General features: G+C 39.6%; 2 protein-coding genes across 3 annotated transcripts in view; one reads left to right on the forward strand and one right to left on the reverse strand.

Annotated features, from left to right (window-relative positions):
- The window catches only part of APPL1 (adaptor protein, phosphotyrosine interacting with PH domain and leucine zipper 1), a 23,018-nt gene extending 15,441 nt beyond the window's left edge, over nucleotides 1-7,577 (reverse strand). The window contains exons 1-5 of the mRNA XM_085072691.1: nucleotides 7,444-7,577; nucleotides 3,055-3,153; nucleotides 2,468-2,527; nucleotides 1,664-1,735; nucleotides 799-886 (exon numbers count right to left, since the gene is read on the reverse strand). Of these exons, the coding sequence (XP_084928817.1) occupies nucleotides 799-886; nucleotides 1,664-1,735; nucleotides 2,468-2,527; nucleotides 3,055-3,153; nucleotides 7,444-7,497 (373 nt within the window). The 5' untranslated portion in view covers nucleotides 7,498-7,577. The remainder of the gene's footprint in view (nucleotides 1-798; nucleotides 887-1,663; nucleotides 1,736-2,467; nucleotides 2,528-3,054; nucleotides 3,154-7,443) is intronic.
- Nucleotides 7,578-8,097: 520 nt separating this feature from the next.
- On the forward strand, nucleotides 8,098-14,127 carry HESX1 (HESX homeobox 1). Of its 2 annotated transcripts, none has more exons than XM_085072695.1 (6): nucleotides 8,098-8,177; nucleotides 9,673-9,774; nucleotides 11,987-12,245; nucleotides 12,480-12,559; nucleotides 12,870-12,971; nucleotides 13,908-14,127. In XM_085072695.1, the coding sequence occupies exons 3-6, from the start codon at nucleotides 12,032-12,034 to the stop codon at nucleotides 14,004-14,006; spliced, it is 495 nt and encodes a 164-aa protein (XP_084928821.1). In that variant the 5' UTR covers nucleotides 8,098-8,177; nucleotides 9,673-9,774; nucleotides 11,987-12,031; the 3' UTR covers nucleotides 14,007-14,127. The 2 variants fall into 2 exon arrangements, with proteins under 2 accessions (XP_084928821.1, XP_084928820.1); XM_085072694.1 differs by having other exon boundaries at nucleotides 12,354-12,559; nucleotides 13,908-14,125.
- Nucleotides 14,128-18,775: the final 4,648 nt, after the last annotated feature.

The following is an 18,775-nucleotide window of genomic DNA, read 5'->3' on the forward strand; positions in this document are numbered from 1 at the left end:
CATAATTTTGGTGCAAACTATTGCCAAAGATGTATTTTCCAAGATTAATAAAGAGTTAGAAGACTTATGAAAGACTTTTAAGTTTTATTTCAGTTTAGACTTAAGATACTCGTATCTTAGGTATACCCACTCTAGAATGTTCCCTATAGGGATATATAAGTTACTTGGGGTTTAACCCTAATAATTTCTACTTGAAGTACATTTGCCACAGCAGTCTATTCAGCATCTTGAGTAAAATCTGCCATAATCACACACATTAGATGTCATTTTAAACCAGGCAGAATAAGATAAAATTATTACAAAAAAAGAAGCTGGAAGCACCTTACATCTGCACATAAGAAGTCACCTGTATTATCAGCATGGTTGAAGAACCAAATTACTAAATCTTAGTATCGTAAGTACTACAACCTTGGCACTTTGCCTTTTGAGTTTAGTTCAGTAATTATATTGATGTCATGATCTGATATACAAATATTTCTTGAAAATGCCTATTACCTGAAAATTTTTCTTTCCTAACATCTTTCAGTAGCTGCTACATGCTCATCTTGAATACAAGGTAAGTGCTTCCCTAATATAAGTAATATTTTTGTTGAAACAATAATAGTTTTAAATTCAACTGTAATACTCTCACGAATAGAAATAACTTACTTTTCTTTTTAAATGGGGAGATGCATACTTTTGAGAGCTGAAAAATAAGTGGTGTATTCTATTTAGTGAAACAAGAGCTATGGAGATTAAGTGCAATGTTTTTATTATTGCTGCTGTTGATAAAAACCAGTATTTGGTCAAATCCTGTACCTTTTAGATCCCTTTCTTTAAACTGGGTAATAGGAAACATCATTGCATCTGCAAGCTGAGTTGAAAGTACTGCATGGCAAGAGCTGAGCTGAAAAAGACAAGAGAAAGGAGATCTTAGGAAAACAATGCTGAGACCAAATCAAATCACAATAGGTTCACATCAACGTCACTCAAAGATGACATGTACAACACAAACACATTTTTGCACATTCCTTTTTTTGCAGCTTTTTTCTAGGTTCCAGATCTCATCATTAGCTTTTTACAAAAGACCTTTACAGAGTTTAGTTTGTGTCTGAACTTTTCCAAGCTACTGGATCATGTCCAAAAGCATCCTCAATACATCCTGACTAGTCAGTTTACTTCTCCAGTTTCCCTCCAGCTACCTCACAGCCCATCTTTCACAGTTCACAGGGGTAGAACAAAATGTGATCCTCCTCCTAAAATGCTGTTTAAGTGAGGAAAGGGATCACAGCAAAAACCTTGACTCAGCTCTTAATGGTGCTCAGCTGAGTGTCCTACAGTCAGTGTCTAAGGGAGACAGCAGGAGGTTCCTTTGTCAGTCAAGTACCTGAGATCAGGCAGTACAGACACCCTCATGTAAATAATTGCTAACTGCCACCCTGTAGTGTTTTACTGTATCTATTCTGAGTTAAACTACATTCTTTCTCAGCAATGTATCCTCATTTTGAATTCATTCTTTATCTTCAGGTTACATAACTTTAAATAGATGCTCCAATGTACAATTAAGCATTACCTTGTTGATGAATGCCATTTCTCTACCTCCTGGCTTAAAAAACGCTGGAATAATTAGGCAAAGGTAAAGTCCATACAGGACAACATTAGCAAAGCAAATACAAGCACTTACCTCATCAATCACTTTTGCAAATTGCTGCAGAGTGGAAGTCATGACTTCATCATCTCCCCCGAGTGGAAAACGCTGAAAAGATAAAAAGAGTTATGTTGTTTGCAGTGTTTTCTGCCATTCACAAAACTGTATTAATCATCTCTAGGAGTTTATCAGGTATTCCTTTATTTTAAAATAATATACAGTTAGGATACACTGAAGAAGTTCACCTCATTAGGTGGAAAGGGAAGATAGAGAGCAGCAGGCTCCTATAAGAAGCACATTTTTGTTTTTAAAGTTTAATCTCAGAAAAAGGGGCCCAGCAGCAAAGCTACAAATAGAGAGCCCTTCACATTACAGGCTCCCCTGGAATAAAGTTATGGATTCCACAGTCTATGCTTTCAAAGATGGTATCATTTTCACAGAGTAAATGATGGTTGTTAATTGGAGATTGCAATGCAATGTCTTCTCCTTGTTGAGAGAATATATCAATCAATATATTACTGATATTAAAGCACTTAAGGGTAAACAGGTTTATAAAGTAAATAGAACCACCCTAAGCAATTCCCAAAACATTAATCCAAAAGTAAAATATTTCAGAACATATTAATATTTTTCATGGTAAGAGGAATTTCATTCTTGTTTAGCTGGAAGAACTAATACAAAGGCAACAGATTCTTCTGGCAAAAAGTTGAACCACTAACTACAGCAGTTCATTTTATCTGGACCAAACTTAAATACATTCTACACTGTGCTCTGGGAGATAAAAGACTACAAAAATACATTCCTGACCACACATAGATAACAATGATTTTTATGCAGTACCTGTTTCTCATATTCCTTCAGAAGCTTTGAAGTCAGATGAGTTGCTGCACTTAACTCATTCTGATAAAAAATGGGAAAAAAGCAAAATCAGTAAAAAAGTCAAACAGTTAAAGTATCTACAAATTAAAAATATGGCCATAAACTCAGTTTTTTAGAAAAACATACAAAATGAGTTCTGTTTCTGGCATAAAAGTGGAGTTATTTCTACATGAGTAAAACATGAATATATTTTGGGTAAAAAATAATCTCCCACTTGATACATACTATTATACCCACCAAGATAATTTTAGTGTGTATAAAACATTTTAGAAACACTTGGGAAATACACGAGAGCTACTAGGAGGACAGAGTATCATTTCACTTGTCATAAGAAATTCTGTTGCAAAACGAATTACAAGAACTTAGTCTTTAACATTCCCTAACATGCAGAAAAACAATCATTAATTCTTACTTTATCTCACTTCTACATTTAAAGAATATGGAAGTTAAAGAAATGCATATTGCTCATAATAGTATCAAAAAAAGCAAGAGACATGAAATGTGGTTCAAAAGCTTTATAATGCATTCAAGAGTTTCATTAACACTACCTGTGCATCATATATTCTGTGCATGGCTTGAAACAACTGATTGATGTAATTGGATATTGCAGCAGCATCTTCTTCAAATACTCCCAGCAAAGAGCGGGTCTGTAACAATCAAACAGCCAAAACACCAACAGGACAAATTAGAAAAGAAGAATTTAAATGTAACGGATTTTGACTTAAATAGCATTATTTCAGGTTTCATTACTGAAAATTTTATAAACCCTCCAACACTGTTTAAAGGAATGACACCTGTTGCATGCCCAAGAATCTTACAGATATCCAAGCTCAGCTTTCCTCTTCCTGTCAGCCTCTCTCCAGGTTAATACATTTTCAGAAAGGAAAAGGCAACAAAAGGGAGATGGGCAACTGTTAAAAGGTTGAAACTGTGGGCAACTACTGGACCCACTACAGTACATCCCTAAGGAGAAGGGTTATCATGACTGGTTAAACAGCTTGCCAGGTATACACATTTCCCCTGCAGTGAGATCCAAATAACAGCTGCAGCTTTCCCATACTGTCCAACCTCAACACAGACATTTGCTGGCTGTTCTTGGACCTGTAATTCAGCTGTGAAATAACCATCAATTCTGTGATCAAAAGGTTGAGGAGCTGAACACCAAACCAAAACAAACGATACAACCTAGATCTGACTGTCCTCAACATACATTTCTCTCCCCACTGAAAGGGAGTGGAAAGATCTGTCCTTTTGTCCTTACCCCAACTTGTCAGTCTGTCTGTTCCTCAGCTGGTGTCACCCCCAAGCCTGATGACTCTTGTGCCCTATTGCACTGCCTGCATCACTGATGGTGCTTAACAGAATCTACCTCAAAAATCAACCTCTTTATCATTGGCCACCCACTAGCCTAAAACACTGATCCCTGTAAACCCAACTACCCAGCCAGTTTTTCCACTCAGGCCACTATCCACACCTGTCCCTTTTGGCCAGAAGAATGTTGCCAGACTGTGTCAGAGTCCTTGCATAAGTCAGGGTGACTGACACCCCCAGCTCTCCCTTCTGCCCAAATGACTGACTCGATGAGAAGGCAATCAGGTTGCTCAAGTATAATTTGCCTGTAAGCTTAAATGAGATGCTGACTGTGTGTTCTTGCATCCTTTTTGCACTTGGAAGCAAGGTTATTCCTCACCATGAGGATATTGAATGGCTTCCTTCCACCAAGACAAAAATCCCAAAGGGGGAAAAGCAGAGGATGTACCAGTAACAGCACAGGCTACACTGGCTTTTCTTAAAACAGTGGCTGGGGATGCTTGGCTGCAGAACAGGAGTAGTATGTACAAGAGGCACAAAAGAAATACTTTAGTAATGTGTTAGGAAAAGGACTATGCTTTATTTTTAGGTTTACACTAAAATCAATGTCCAGACAGAAAATGGAAAGAATTATAAGCACATAATTTTTTTTTTCCCCCAAACTATGACTGTTAAACAGATGAAATTGGAAATTCTATTTCTTAGTCTTCCTTAGGCTGTCTTGAAACTACTAAATTCTTTAGTCCATTTCCCCTTGAAGCATGGAGGTCTTTTTCACCTACTTCTCTGATTTTTTGCTTTTAATGATAATCAAAGAGCACATACTAAACCCGTATAATGTATATTATTTGACAGTTATTTTGACATAAAATTCTTTTATTTAACTTGCATTAGATGCTGGGCTGTATCACAACTATTGTCATGCTATATAATGTCCAAAAGACATTTAAATATTAAAAAAGAGAATCAAACAGCATAATCAACACAGTAAATAGCTTTAAAGCTGGTTCTAGCTTAGAATCAAGTAGAAAGAAGGGGTAGAGGAGGAAAGAGGTGCAGGAGAACTTAAATCTTTGCCAGGTGTGGCAACATGTGTCATCCTAACAGCCTTGACTCTCCTATTGAAGGAGAAATACACAAAGGAATGTAAAAGAAAAGATTACATGGTACTATAACCACTGAATTACATACTTGTGACCTTTAAACCTGAACATAAATAAATCTGAACTTGTAATTTTAAAGGAGTATCATGTAAGGTTTCTGGATTATACTTACTCTTTAAAACTGAACATTGGGGAAAAAAGTATTTCTGTGTTTTATTTTAAAAATGCCACTTATTGATGTTCAGCCTTCAAACTCACATTGTATGATACTGATGGAAAGAAATCAGCCTGAAACTGTAAACAAGTTATGGCAGACTTCTGTTTAGCAGAAAATTAGAGGAATTGTTTACTTGTGTTTCCAGTAAAACTCTGCATCATTTTGCAAGTTCTTTAGGATTCTTTCACCCCATGGATATGAGCAGGCAAATGGGAAAGGACCAGGGAGAAGCTGCACAAAGAAACCACCTGGTCAGAAGTCAGTGTTAAGCCTTCTGTGCCATCATATGGAGGGAACTGCAAGCGACATGAGCCAGAGCCTGTGCTGCCAGAGTCTCCTGGCTTTTTTGTTGTGCAATGCTTTGGGAATGCAAATCAGTGCGAGCAGAAACTCTCTCTAAATACACACTGGAGTGCGTGTGTGTAATATATGCCCTAAGTTAATACTTAAATTGCTCTGTTTTGCAATGCAAAAGACTATGTAAACTTGGCATTTGGTTTAGGTCTGACAGCACAGCGGTTAGATTTTTAACCTGTGACAACAGGAAATGAATGGGTTTGGACATTTACGAAAAGCCTTTCCTTCCCTCAGACACACAGTACGTTTGATACGACGTTTCTACATCCACAGTTCGTGTCTGAAACACGAACTCCAGGCCATAGTTCAGCACTGAACACTGACCCAGGCCCAGGAGCTTTGCAATACTCCAACATGAATGCATCGAAGTCACGGCAACTCCTCCAGAGAGGAGGTTCTGCTTTCTTCAAGCAACGTTTGTTGCCATTTCCACTGCACTGATTTCAAAGGAACAGGAATTAACTAATGTAACAAATGGACTAACCTAACAGAAAACCACTGAGTCCTTACTAGAGGACCTGGCTCCCAGAATTCACCTGAAGTTTTAAAGTTGACTGGAAGACGTAAATTTTCTACCTAAATCATAAGACAATATTGACAAATCCAATATTTAAGGTTAAGCATGTCAAACTCATTGGCCTGAATTAGGTTTTGCTTGTAATAAATAATCTCACACAGAAGATTCTAGAATTTACAATTATGCTCCAACAAGTAGCATTTTTTCATGTGCTTCCCAAATGTCCTCAGATTGTCCTAATGTCCTAAGTTAATGTCACATTTTACATTTTGTATAAATATGAATAGTTGTGACTTCCTTATACTAAGAACAAACCTTCAAGAGATAATTTTTAAAAAACAGTATTATTGCAAGATTTTTCAAAATTTTTTCTTCTTCGTGAGATGACAGCAGGTTTTGCCCCTGCACCAGAGCCCACGTGAGGGGCCAGATCTCATCTCACATCCAGCATTTGAGCTACGTGAAGCTCTGCCATTAGGAAAGCAATTATTCCTTTTCTGCATGGCCTTCTCTTTCTTTTTTCAAGTCGTCCTTCCACTTGATGTAGAATCGTTAAAACTACTGTAATCTTAGGGGTTAAATTCCCTATTGGGCAGTGGAAATTTCTCTTCCTATGGCCAAGGAATTAAATCCACCAATGCACATGTTACTGCAATATAGGACATCCTGTTCACTACATAAACCTCGTATCAGAACAAAGATCTTCATTCAAAAGGCTGCCATAAAAGAAAATATACTGCAAACTTTTTTCCCACATCTTAGAAGCACAGTACGGGGACTTGCTGTTGCTGCTGCCACCAAGATAAACCAGTGCAACTGAATAAAGCATTTGCTACTTTAGAAAGGAGCACCAGGGCTCTACAGGGCATGGCTGACACAGCTCAGGCAGTAGCGGTGGAACAGAAGAATCGGAGCAACGAGAGGCCTGCGGGCACCATGTGCTTTCCACCTGCTCTCCGCATTAACCACCGCCGCGATAACCTCACTCAGTACCTGCTGCTCCTACGGGTCTATTGAACCTTCATGCGGTTTCAGTAAAAAAACAGAGAGCAAACGTCGTTTCGAGAAGGGAGCACGGGTTTTGGGGTCCCGCGGTGTCCAGAACCAAGGCTGGGTGCGAGGGCAGGGTGGGCAGTAGGGAGCGGTGCCGGCGCTGCACCCAGGCCCGAGCTGAGCCCCGCCGCACTCCCGGCTGCGCCGGCCGGGCAGCGGGGGCACGGCGCCGCGGAGCTGCGGGAGGGCGTTCGCAGGGCACGGCGGGGCGGAGAGCCCGAGCCGAGACTGCGGCACCCCCGCGGGGCCACGCAGGCAGCGTCCCCCTCCCTCCCGACCACCGCCAGGGCTCTCCCGGGGCCGGCAGCGACAGGGACGCGGCGCTGGGCCCGGCGAGCGGGGTCTGGGCCCGATGCGGCCTCCGCCGCGTCTGTCCCACCTGCGGGCTGTCCTCCAGCGTCTCCTCGATGGGCAGCTTGTCGATGCCGGGCATGGCGGCGGCCGCGCTGAGCCCCCGCCGCTCCGCTCCCCCCGCGCCGGCCCGGCCGGACCGACCCGCACTGACCCCCGCCCGCCGCGCGACGGATGTCCCGCCCCCGCCCGCCCTGCCTCCCCATTGGCCAGCCGGCCCCCAAATCTGGCTGTCTATTGGCTGGCAGGGCACAGAGCCCCGCCTGCCCGGCTGCCCATTGGCTGGCGGGCCCGCCCGCTGGCGCGCAGCCGCGGGGCTGAGGGTGGGGTCGCTGGCGCGCGGCCCCTCAGGGTGGCGAGGCGGGAGCTGCTGCTGTGGGGCGGAGCGGAGCGGAGACAGCCGGGTGTGTCCCCGCTGAGGTGACTGCCCGGCAGTGCGGGGCAACGGCGTCGAGCAAAGTGTCCTTTCAGACCTGCCTGTCTGTGCTCCGGGAGTTGCTGTCTTCTCCTCATAGAAAATTGACTTGTGGGCCGCCCCACAGCGGGAGAGCCCTCTTGGGTCCCTACGGTGATGGAGCATCTTTGGCACCCTTTCCATGTTATTTAGAGCATCCCTTTAGGGAATGCTCCTCTTTCCCCTGCCATGTGGAGGCGTCCCAGATGGAGGCCAGTCACTTCTACCGAGAGAACAAGAGGCCTTAAGCTGAGACGGGGGATTCAGATTAGATATTCGAAAATGGGCTCCCTGCTCTCTTATACTGAGTAAGTGTGGTGCTATAGGTTGGTGGCCAATTTTAAATGCTTAAAACTACTGTGAGGGCTTGCTGGAATTGAACCACATCATTGGTTGAACTTGCAAAATGGGTCAGCTCTGAAATTGCTTAGAACTGTAGAATCACTAAGGTTAGAAAAGACCTTTAAGGTCATGGAGTCCAACCGTTAACCCAGCACCCCTGTGTTCCCCACTAAACCATGTGCCCAAGTGCCACATCCACACACCTGAACACTGCAGGGGTGTGATTGTTAGTGCCTAACCACCCTGGCCATGAACAAACTGTTCCCAATATAGAATCTCGACCTTTCCTGGCACAACTTGAGGCCATTTCCTCTTGTTCTGTCACTTGTCACCTGGGGGAAGCCCCACCTGGCTACAACCTCCTTTCAGGTAGTTTTAAAGAGCAAGATTTGGTAGACTTCATGATACTTTTAAACTGGAGGAAAAAAAAAAAAGAGGCTGTTCCCTTGTTGGTTTTGTCTTTTTGGAACCAGGTGAACTTAGTATAAAACTAGATTAGAAAGTACATTAAGTCATTCAGCAGAGCAAATGATTAATGATTGTGCAGTCTTGTTATGGAGACCTTTCTTTTATGTTGTATCAGGTCATGATTTACCTTTAGAAGCAGATAAAGGACAGAGCTGGTGTTTTAAATTACAAACAATTAAAGTTTTTTGAGGTGGCTTTTTTGTGTGTCTGTTTTTTTGTTGGTTTGGACTTTTTGGTAGGTGGTGGTTTTTTTGTTATGTTGTTTTGTTTTTCCCTGTAGGGAGTGGTGAAGAAATTTCCAAGTCAATATTCTGTTCAGTCAATTCATTTACCAGCTCAGTTAGTGACTCACCTGACTGAAACAAGTCACACCACCTCTCCCTTTCCCTGTCCATGAGGGTAATAATTCAGGGTTGTCTTACAAGGTATTTTAAAGACTACATCTCCTACCTGCAACCTTGTGACAGGACATTAACATTGATTCATGACCGATAAATATATGTGCTTTCTGGTTTTGGGACAGTTAACTTGTGACTAAGTTTCACAGCAGTCTCCTCTGAGAAATTACTCTGTTTTGTCCTGTCAGATGGGTTTTCCCAGTGGAATCCAGGAAGGTAGTAACTTTAAATGGATTGAGTTTAGCTAGCTTTGTATATTTACAGCTGCAAGTGGCATCCAAAAGTTTTACTTGAGCTACAAATTTGACTGCAACAAATGTGGTAGTAATGAACTGAAGAATCCCTCTGAATCCTCTAAGTGTGGTTTTAGTGCTGCACTGTTTTCAGTACTGCAGGCCTCCTGTTTGTGTGTGAGGGTTTTTTGCTGTTGTTTGGGCATTTTGATTTGTGGGGTTGGGTTTTTTTTTGTTTGGTTTGGGGTTTTTGGGGGAGATTTATTGGGTTTCATTTGGTTCTGCTTGTTGTTCTTTCCACAAAATGTCTACTAAGAGGCCTTAAAAATGTGGGGAGCTAACACTTGGCACTTTGTCAACAGGGAGAAGAGCAGTGAACAGATCTTTAGAGGATTCCAGATGTTTGCCCTTACAGAGAGAACATTTTGCTGCAGCTGGAGGGTAACAGTAGCTGTGTGGATAAGGTAGGCTTTATTTGCAATGTTTCCCACTGTTTACAACACTGTTTCTCATATTTTTGCTAGAGACAACCTTGGATTTACCTTGAATTTACCTGACTTGAACCAAGAAGCACCTAACTGCTTTTGTGTTGTAAAAATTTGTGTTACCATTTTGAGGTATTCTTGCTTTAAAATAATTGAGAATTTTGAAGTTGGCTTTTGATATAATACTTGTTATTCATGTTCAAAATATATTTGAAAGAGACCTTTACACAACACAACTTCTGAGGTGGTGAAATACTGCTGCAGCAGGGTAAAGAAGCTGTGGGAAGCATGAGGTGAAGGGCAAGTTTCTGGAGTGTGATAAGTAATCAAGAAAGATAATACATACCATTTATGCCTTTTAAAAAGCTGAAAATATTGCCCAGCCTCTAGAGAAAGGTGACCCAGCAGTGGAGTAGCAATGGCTGGGAAGAGCCAAAGGCAGCAAGAGTAAGGGCTGGGACTTCAGAGCAAAGTCCCCAAGAGCTCTCGGTGTGGTCTCTGGTGTCAACAGCCCTTGGAGGCTTCCCATCTCTAAAGAACGAGAGTTTCATCTACTAAAGAGATGAACTCCTCTGTCCCTGGGCAAAAAACAGTGGTGAAAAGTCTGAAAGGGAGATTAGTTTGCTGCCTCATCAAGTATGTGATGCTGTAAGAGGATTGGATTTGCATATCCAAGGAGCAGTGGGTTTTTCTATTATTGATTACTTAGGATTCTCAACTTAATGTTTGTTATGTTGCTCTAATTGCCCCTACAAAGATATTTAGTGAAAAGTCTGTAGGTAATTTCACATGGGTTGCAAGGTAGTATTGGTCACTACTAATGGGCCAGAATGATAAAATACAGTTTTCAAGTGAAGGTTCAAGGTCTGTAAATGATGGCTGGAGCTCAGCTTGGAAGGTGTCATTGCAAATGGACTGATGCTGTTCCACTATTGATATGTGCTGAGAAGTGTCCTTGGTAAGATCACTTCTGGAATTGTCACTCTTTTTAATAGTTGGGTTTGACAACAATCTTACTGCACGACACAAAGTCAGAGCAGTAAGAAAGGTAACTTTTCCTCCTGAAATGAAAACATTGTTCTCATTTTTGCGTGTTGTTTTTGGACAAATCTTGATTTTATAGTCTCTACAGAAATTCCTCCTTTTCTTGCCCTGAACCAAAAGCTGATTTTGTGCATGTGATGTTAACTGCTGTGTGATTGACAGATGAGCTTGAATATAAAAATATTGTAGTCAGTATTTGCTTTATAGTGGATGGAATCAGAATTCTGTCACACTTTGAGCCCCATTACAAAGCCTTTATCTCTTTTCTCCCCATTACTCTTTTTTTTCTTGGTGTGATTTTAAGTGTTGGCTCTGTAGGATTTAAATATACTTCTATTTGCTTTAAACCTACAAGAAGGGAGGGACATCTACTAAAAAAAGGATGCTTTTAAACTTGCAAATTTGAGTGTACTGCTTCTATTACTTGAAGTTTTGCTTTTGTGTTGTGAAGAATTATCAGGAAATTTCACATCTGGTATGTTTCAAAAAGGCTGCAACAAAGTTATTTTAATAAGAAAAATGAATGCATGAATTATTTAAAATAGTTGGTGCAACTGTTCCTATTAACTAATCCAGGCACTTGGAAGGCAATTACACTGAGCTTTGACAACACTGCCAACCCACTGCACAGTGCCTTATGCCAAAAGCTATTGTTGTTTTATTGACCACGTTCACCATTACATATGCATATGAAAAAACAGAGGCATTTTCATCGGGATTACCCTAATAGCATTAAGAGATTATTTTTTAAATTTCCTTGGAAGGAAATTCACTTAAATGAGATTACTTATTACTTGACTGGTTTCCTATCATGCTTCTATGTTTAGGTAAGTGGAGTCCATTAGAGTATAAAGTTTTTTTAAAAACTGATTTTATACATTAATGATTTCAAATAAAAGAGAAGTACTATATTTGTGCACAGCTTCTTTTGAGAAAGTTAAGTCGATGCTCTGGTTAGGAGAGATAACACTTTTTGTCCCCCTTGGTGGCCCCCCTAGTGTCACCATTAGTTGCTAATTACTTGCAAACAAATAAACAATTAACTCCTCGTGCCTCTTGGTGGGAGAGTTTTCATTGACATGCTAAAACTTTCTAATAAAAGATTTTAATTAATGACGTTGCAAATCCAACCCCCTTGTCAACATAGCTATAAGGAGGGCTTGTGGAGAAATGCAAGTCTGGTATCCCTGCTATGCTGGCTGAGGGCGAAGGCATGGCTGGTCCCTCGCTGTGTGCTGCTAACACAGCAGCCTCCCAGGATCTGCACAAAGTGTCCGCCTTTGCAGAGAGTAAAACCACACAGTGCTCCTTCTCAATTGAGAGTATATTGGGACTGGAGCAGAAAAAAGATGGCATTCCAGCTGGGAAACCTCACAGACCCTGGATGGATGCATGCACCAGCTTGGGTAAGTCGGTCTGGTTTGTGACTTCTCAAGCTTTTACCCTTTAAAACTATCTTCATGTTTCTAATGCAAACCAGTAAATTGAAGCTCTCCTTTGCTTGCTTTTTCTAGTTTTAGGTGATGACAGTAATCCCCATCTGCAAATCCCTGTTGTTTGCTATGAAAATCCACTATTTCATGCTAAAAGTGATCCAGTGCAAGAGGAAAAAGTTTTGAAATGTGAAAAATATTTTTCAGTCACTGAAAGGCTGTCATTCAAACGAGAATTGAGCTGGTACAGGGGTAGAAGACCAAGAACTGCATTCACTAGAAACCAGGTAGGGCTTTCCTCAGTATTTAACAAATGGGTAACAATGCATTTTAGTAAAATATTGGAAGAAACCTGTAAAAGCTGATTAATTCAGCGTGATACACCTCTGCAGAGAGAAATGTAATCAGGAACTAGTGCAAATTAACAGGAATGTTGCTAATTTCAGCAGACCTGTGTTTATGCATGGAATCAAAATTGTGCAAACACTGATTGGAAGTCTCCTGTTGAACAAACTAAACTGTTATTTTATTTATTTTGTGTGTTACTGCTATGAACATAGTGATAACTATTCAACAAGTGTGTTTTAATCTCCTCAGATTGAAGTCTTGGAAAATGTTTTTAAAATGAACTCCTACCCTGGCATTGATATTAGAGAAGAGTTAGCTCGCAAATTAGATTTAGATGAAGACAGGATCCAGGTAATTAAAATTTTATTTTAATTTTTCTGTAATTCCAGCTATATGTACTCTCTGGTTGAATAAGTAAATAGTTTGACAGCAGTAGTGAGAATGTTAATACTCTCCATTTAAAACAATGTATATACATGTAATATGCATTCAGTGATTTGTGAAATGGAAACCACCAAATTCATTCTGAAATCTAAAGCCTTCCATAGCATTGATGAGGTATTCATCACTACAATATTTCCACAATATCTGCTCTGTTAATCTCTAGTTATTACGTGCAGAACTTGATCATTTTCTTAAAACAATATTTATATTTTGCTTGTCACCATATTTGAAAACCAAATTTGAAACAGGTGTGGACAGAATTTGTGTGACTGCCAGCATATTTTGCAACACTGCCAGTAGAGGATATATGTATTATACCAGTGTTTGAAGCTGTCTTTACCTGGCCAAAAGCATTCAGGGATATAAATTATGGATTTCCACATAGTCCAATGGACTGTGATAAGAAGCATACTGTAAACATTAGAATTCGGGCTTCACTTTGTTGTTTATCAGGCTTTGATGCAAGTATTATGTTGGGGTTGATGTGAAACTTGATGTTGCAAATAGTTAAGCAGCTGAAGAAATAGCACCATAAGACGAATGTGAATTCCAGATATTCAGGGTCTTCCAAGGTCTGATTCTGTCACTAAATTTAATACCAGCTTTATATTCATTATAGTGAAGCTGATTCTCACTTTCCAGTTAAACTTGGGATATTATTTTCTTCATCTGTGATGTTAGAATTACTGCATGCTATCATCTGCAGATTTTATTTATATTGAACTTGCAAACTGCTGTCATCACACAAAATATTGTAATGCTGTGTGAACATTTTAAGTTTCAAATATTACTCTGCTTCCACTGCTGTATTTCTGAAAAGCATCCCTTCTCTTTCCATTTTAGATCTGGTTCCAGAACCGTCGTGCAAAGCTGAAAAGATCACACAGAGAATCTCAATTCCTAATGGTGAAAAATAGTTTCACCTCCAGTCTGCTAGAGTAGAAGGAAGGATGGCTTGCTGTTACAGTACTACAACAGAAAATGAAGAATTATTCATAACCTGTATTAAGTAATGATATAGTAATTATGATTTTATGCCCAGATTTGAAAGTTTATTATAATTTTCATTCAAATAAACTGTAAATACTTGAAGTATTATTATAATCTATTTTTTGTGGAAAAAGTGAACTTTTCCTATATATTTGAGTAAGTATTTTCAGAGAAGTTATTTTTGCAATTCAAAAAAATGCAAACCCTTGGTTGCACAAGATTTTCAGCCACTATGAATTACTGCAGATGACTTGACAAAGTTTTATAGTATTAGAAGTAGTCTGTTTCAAGTATGAAATACACAATATGCAAAATAGATTTTGCTACTGGAAACAGTCTGTCACACTGGAGTTTAAATAGCTTATTTACAAGGAATACAATAGTTTTCATAAAGAATGTAAATTTTAGAAAAACATGTCTGAAGTTGAAGGTCTAATATTCAACTGACTCTTCAGTTTGAACAACTGCTCAGTTAAAAGAAGCTGACAATTATAATATTTTTACATAATTTTAATTAATTCAGGTTATTTGCCTATTTAATTCTTTAACTTGGTTATCTCCTCTCTTGTCAGTAAAGTGTTCCAGTTGTGGAAGTTGCCCTATTATCTTTTAATGACAGAATGTAGCATTTCACGGGATCAACTCAGTAGGGACCAGACCAGATATCCAGATCATTGCCATTAATTTTAGGGTGTTGAATTCATTTTTATCAAACAGTACAGGAAAGTTAATTATCCTCATATTTGATATTCAGCCTGAAGTCAAGGAGAGCCTTATATGAAAAAACCCACCCAACTCTTCATGGCCACAATGTAGGAAAACATTGTAAGTACAAGTTTATGCTGTTCTTTGTTCAGCAGAGCTCTAAGCACTTGCCTGAAGAGCTGGTATCCTTCAGTGAGACTTCAGCCTGTGTTTCTTGCCAGACATAAATTGTACGTTATTTCATGAACAGACACAGTACTGCTCTTCCTTTCTCAGTGCTCGTATCCATATCTGTTGGCCAATAGGTTGAAAGGTAAATTGACCAAATGAGGCAATAAAAAAAATCATTTTACGTAGTGTCATACTAGGAAAAGCTAAAGGGAAGGATGATCTGACAGTCCTTACTCAGTATTTTGAATGATAGTTTGAGCTATGAGTTAAAAACATTTCTATATTTTCTGGAAAATACCACTGAAAACTGCAGTACTTTAGAACTGGGCTACAGCTATTGGCCTTTCTGTGTTTTTAACTTCATTGCTCATTGCCTTCACTTTTATACAGAATCCTAAAAATCTTGAATTGTTTGACTTTGCTTCTGGAAATCTGATTTTAATATGAAAATAACAAACTTTTATCCAATATTGAAATGTTAATTTTTTTGTGCTTTGTTGGATTTGGGAAATAACATTCCTAGCTGAACTTCTGTTGTATCCTGCATCCCAAAATAATTAAGACAACTTTCACAAGTAAAGAAATTTAAATTTAACCAGGTCCATTAGAAAAAGGTTTGAGAGAAATTGAAATCTCAGTTCAGATACCTGCCTGATCTGGTAAAGGCAAAGACAATATTGGGAATGCATTCTTCTATTTTGTTTTTCTTCACACCTCAAAACATATATAGCCCAAAGCTTAACCTTGTTGCAGGTAATCTGAAACTATTGTCTACTTTACTGCTGGAAACAAGGTTTCCAGCAGCAACAGATTAGACTAATCTGTACAGATTGATTGCCTAAGAACCTTACTCTATTATCTGGCAAATACCTAAATACACCTAATGTCTGCTATAATGGAACTTGTCTCAAGTGACAGAAGTCTGACAAAGCAATTTAAGAGCAGCGGTAGAACAGTGGCAGAATAATAATAGCAGCAGCCCTGGTATCCTGCTCTCCATTAGCAAATGTTACCAGCAGGACCATTGGTGTGAGGTACTGAGAGTGTCCCACATAGTGCCAAGGGGGAAAAGAATTTGAAAGCAGAGTTGCCTGATTTGCTTCATTTGGCTCAGTTTGTTCTTCCCTTCATCAGCAAGTCAAAAAAGAACCTCTCACTTTACATTTATACCTACTTTGACCAGCATAGGTTTAAATTGTGCCCATCACTTTCTCACATACAGCTGGATGTTTTTCCACTTTGACAAGTATTAGTGTGGACCTGCCAGGATCTTTGTCTTGTAGCTGCTGGCAATATGCAGGGCTCCCTTGGCGCTGTGTGTGACCCGTTTGGTTACCTGAGCAGGCTCTGCCAGTCCAGTAACGGCAGTGGATGAGGCTGTTGGCAGAGGCCACTCTGCACGCTGGAATCCAGCCCTGCTCCAGTTTTGCATGCCTTGCCTTGCAGTTTGTTTGTATCTCTGCCCTTCACTATGAACAAAAGTCTTAATCTTCTTTTTTTCTAGTTCTGGCTTGAGCTCATGAAGCCACATCCTTTACTTCCAGGCATATTGCCTTGCTTTGGCTCCAGGGATCATTTGACCCTAGTGACAAGCTGAGACATTGACTAAGATGGTGAAAAACTGTTCTGGCAAAAAACCCTCTCTTAAAATGGGCAAGCTGTCATGTCAACAGCCATCAATAGCTGCAGATTAGGCTCGGGCAGGTTGATACTGGGCCTCTGACTGTAATGGGACTTAAACATTCTAGCAGTGTTTTCCTGAAACAGGTCCAGGGCCTGTGACCCTATTTGGGATGCTGGGCTGCATAATAATTTGTTTTAAATTTATGTTATTGAGAACACAATGAGTACAGTCTGTCACTCTTTTCCTGAATCGTGTGCAATTTGGAGCTAAAAGGACAAAAGTAGGCAGGTGGTATAAGATAGTCCCCTTCATTAAAAATTATCTATGTCATTAGTCTTGTTACTAATCACTATAAAATTTTGGGAGTTTGCAATTTTTAAATTGCATATGTTTCAAACTCATTATCTCATTGTGACCTTTAAAAAAAATCTATAACCTTTTACCAACTCAATTATTGTACCTTCTTTTTGTCTGATTCTCTCTTGCTCTCTTAGCACTGAAGTTTTATTTTACCAGTCTAAGGTTTTAAGTGCCTGCTCACAATTTCTAGGTTCTGGGGCAATCTCTTGTCTGTATAACCAAATTATGTTTTATATATTAAATGAAAATTCATATATATGTTTTAATGATAGCTTTCAAACTTTTAATCTTTAGAATTTTATTGCATGGACTATAGTAATACTCCAAAATATTCAGTTTCTGTGAATGATGATATATTAAGGAAATTAAGAAGATAGCAGATAAAGTATTCTGCACTGAAAATTGTTGGCTATTTATCTGGATTTTTCTTGTTAAAACAGGCTTTAAAATCATAAATTTTGAAACAGTTTTCGTCTGTGTTTGAACGGCCTAAGACAGTGCTGGGCTGCTTCTGCCCTCTGCTGGGTGGATTTAGTAATGACAGCCCCACCTGTTCCTGGGGATTCCATGCTCAGTCCGGAGCGGGCCGAGAGCACAGGATACCCGCAGGGGATTGACTAATCCTTCCAATTACACATCATTTGTGACCGAAATTGTATTCTGCAGCCATACAAATGCGTGATGTCAGGCCTGTTTTTCGAAAGCTCTGAGTGCTCAATATTGAACAGAACCTAGCGAAGTGTGGGTGCTTAATAGTTTTGATACACTGAACAGCCAACCTTTTAAAATCTTGCCTCTAAATGAATTTAGGCTGCTGTTATGAGTATGTGTCTATAAGACTGCCTAGCATTGTCAGTTTATGGTAAGAGAATGCTTTCACATTCCAGAAAGGAATTATCAGGAAGAATTTCTTCACAGAAAGGATTGTTAAAATTGGAACAGGCTGCCTAGGAAGATGGTGGAATTGCCATCCCTGGACATGCTCAAGAAACCACTGGATGTGGCATCTAGTGCAGTGGTCTACTTGACAGTGTGGTGATTGGTCAAGGGTTGGACTCTGTCTTAGAGGTCTTTTCTGAGCAAAATGATTCTGTCAAAGCTTTTGTCAAAGTATCCTGCAGTTCTAAAATAACCCCACTTATTATGGTGTAAAACTTAGAATGACTTCTGGCACAATATCTGCTAATATAATTCTTCTGTGATAGGGAATACAGTGTTGTCAATGCAAATGTTTGCCAGGCAGAAACACTTTCTGCCACCAGGATTTTCATTTTTCATTGTTTTGTCACATTAGAAGGATAAGAAATTACTTTGTGCTGTTAAAATACTGTGCATTTCTTAACCATTCTTGTTGCATTTCAAAGCATTCAGTCAGAGCAAAAGATTTGAAAATATGATAGTATCCACTTGAATTTCTGCCACGATTCAAATATTTGTAGGATTCTGTCACTTCAGGGTTGCAGAGTTGCTCTTGTAATATCTGCAATTTGCTCTAACTCATTTTAGCAGAGAAAGGAAGTCAGAGGGAAGCATTCTCATGAGGCATCAGCACTGCCCTTAGAATGCTGTTAGCTATAGCTAGAGACTTCTGTAAAATTTAAGTTGGTTACATGGAAAATCTTTTCTTGGGGATGTTTTTTGTTTAACTGAGACAGCTGATTCAATCTTTTCCTTCTTTCCTCTGTAAACATATGATCCTGGGCAGTTAGTTTTGTCACAAGTTACGGTTTAGGAGGAGTGGTATTTTCAGTGGTTGTTACTATTATAATCTAGCTAGAAAGAAATTATAATCATCTATTGTAATTTATCATATTAACAGGCTTTAACTTTCCCTGGAGTCTTAACAAATCTTGTTCACTGC

This window comes from Lichenostomus cassidix, chromosome 12 (genome assembly GCF_008360975.1).
Source record: "Lichenostomus cassidix isolate B80296 chromosome 12, HeHo_3.0, whole genome shotgun sequence".
Classification (NCBI taxonomy): Eukaryota; Metazoa; Chordata; class Aves; order Passeriformes; family Meliphagidae; genus Lichenostomus; species Lichenostomus cassidix.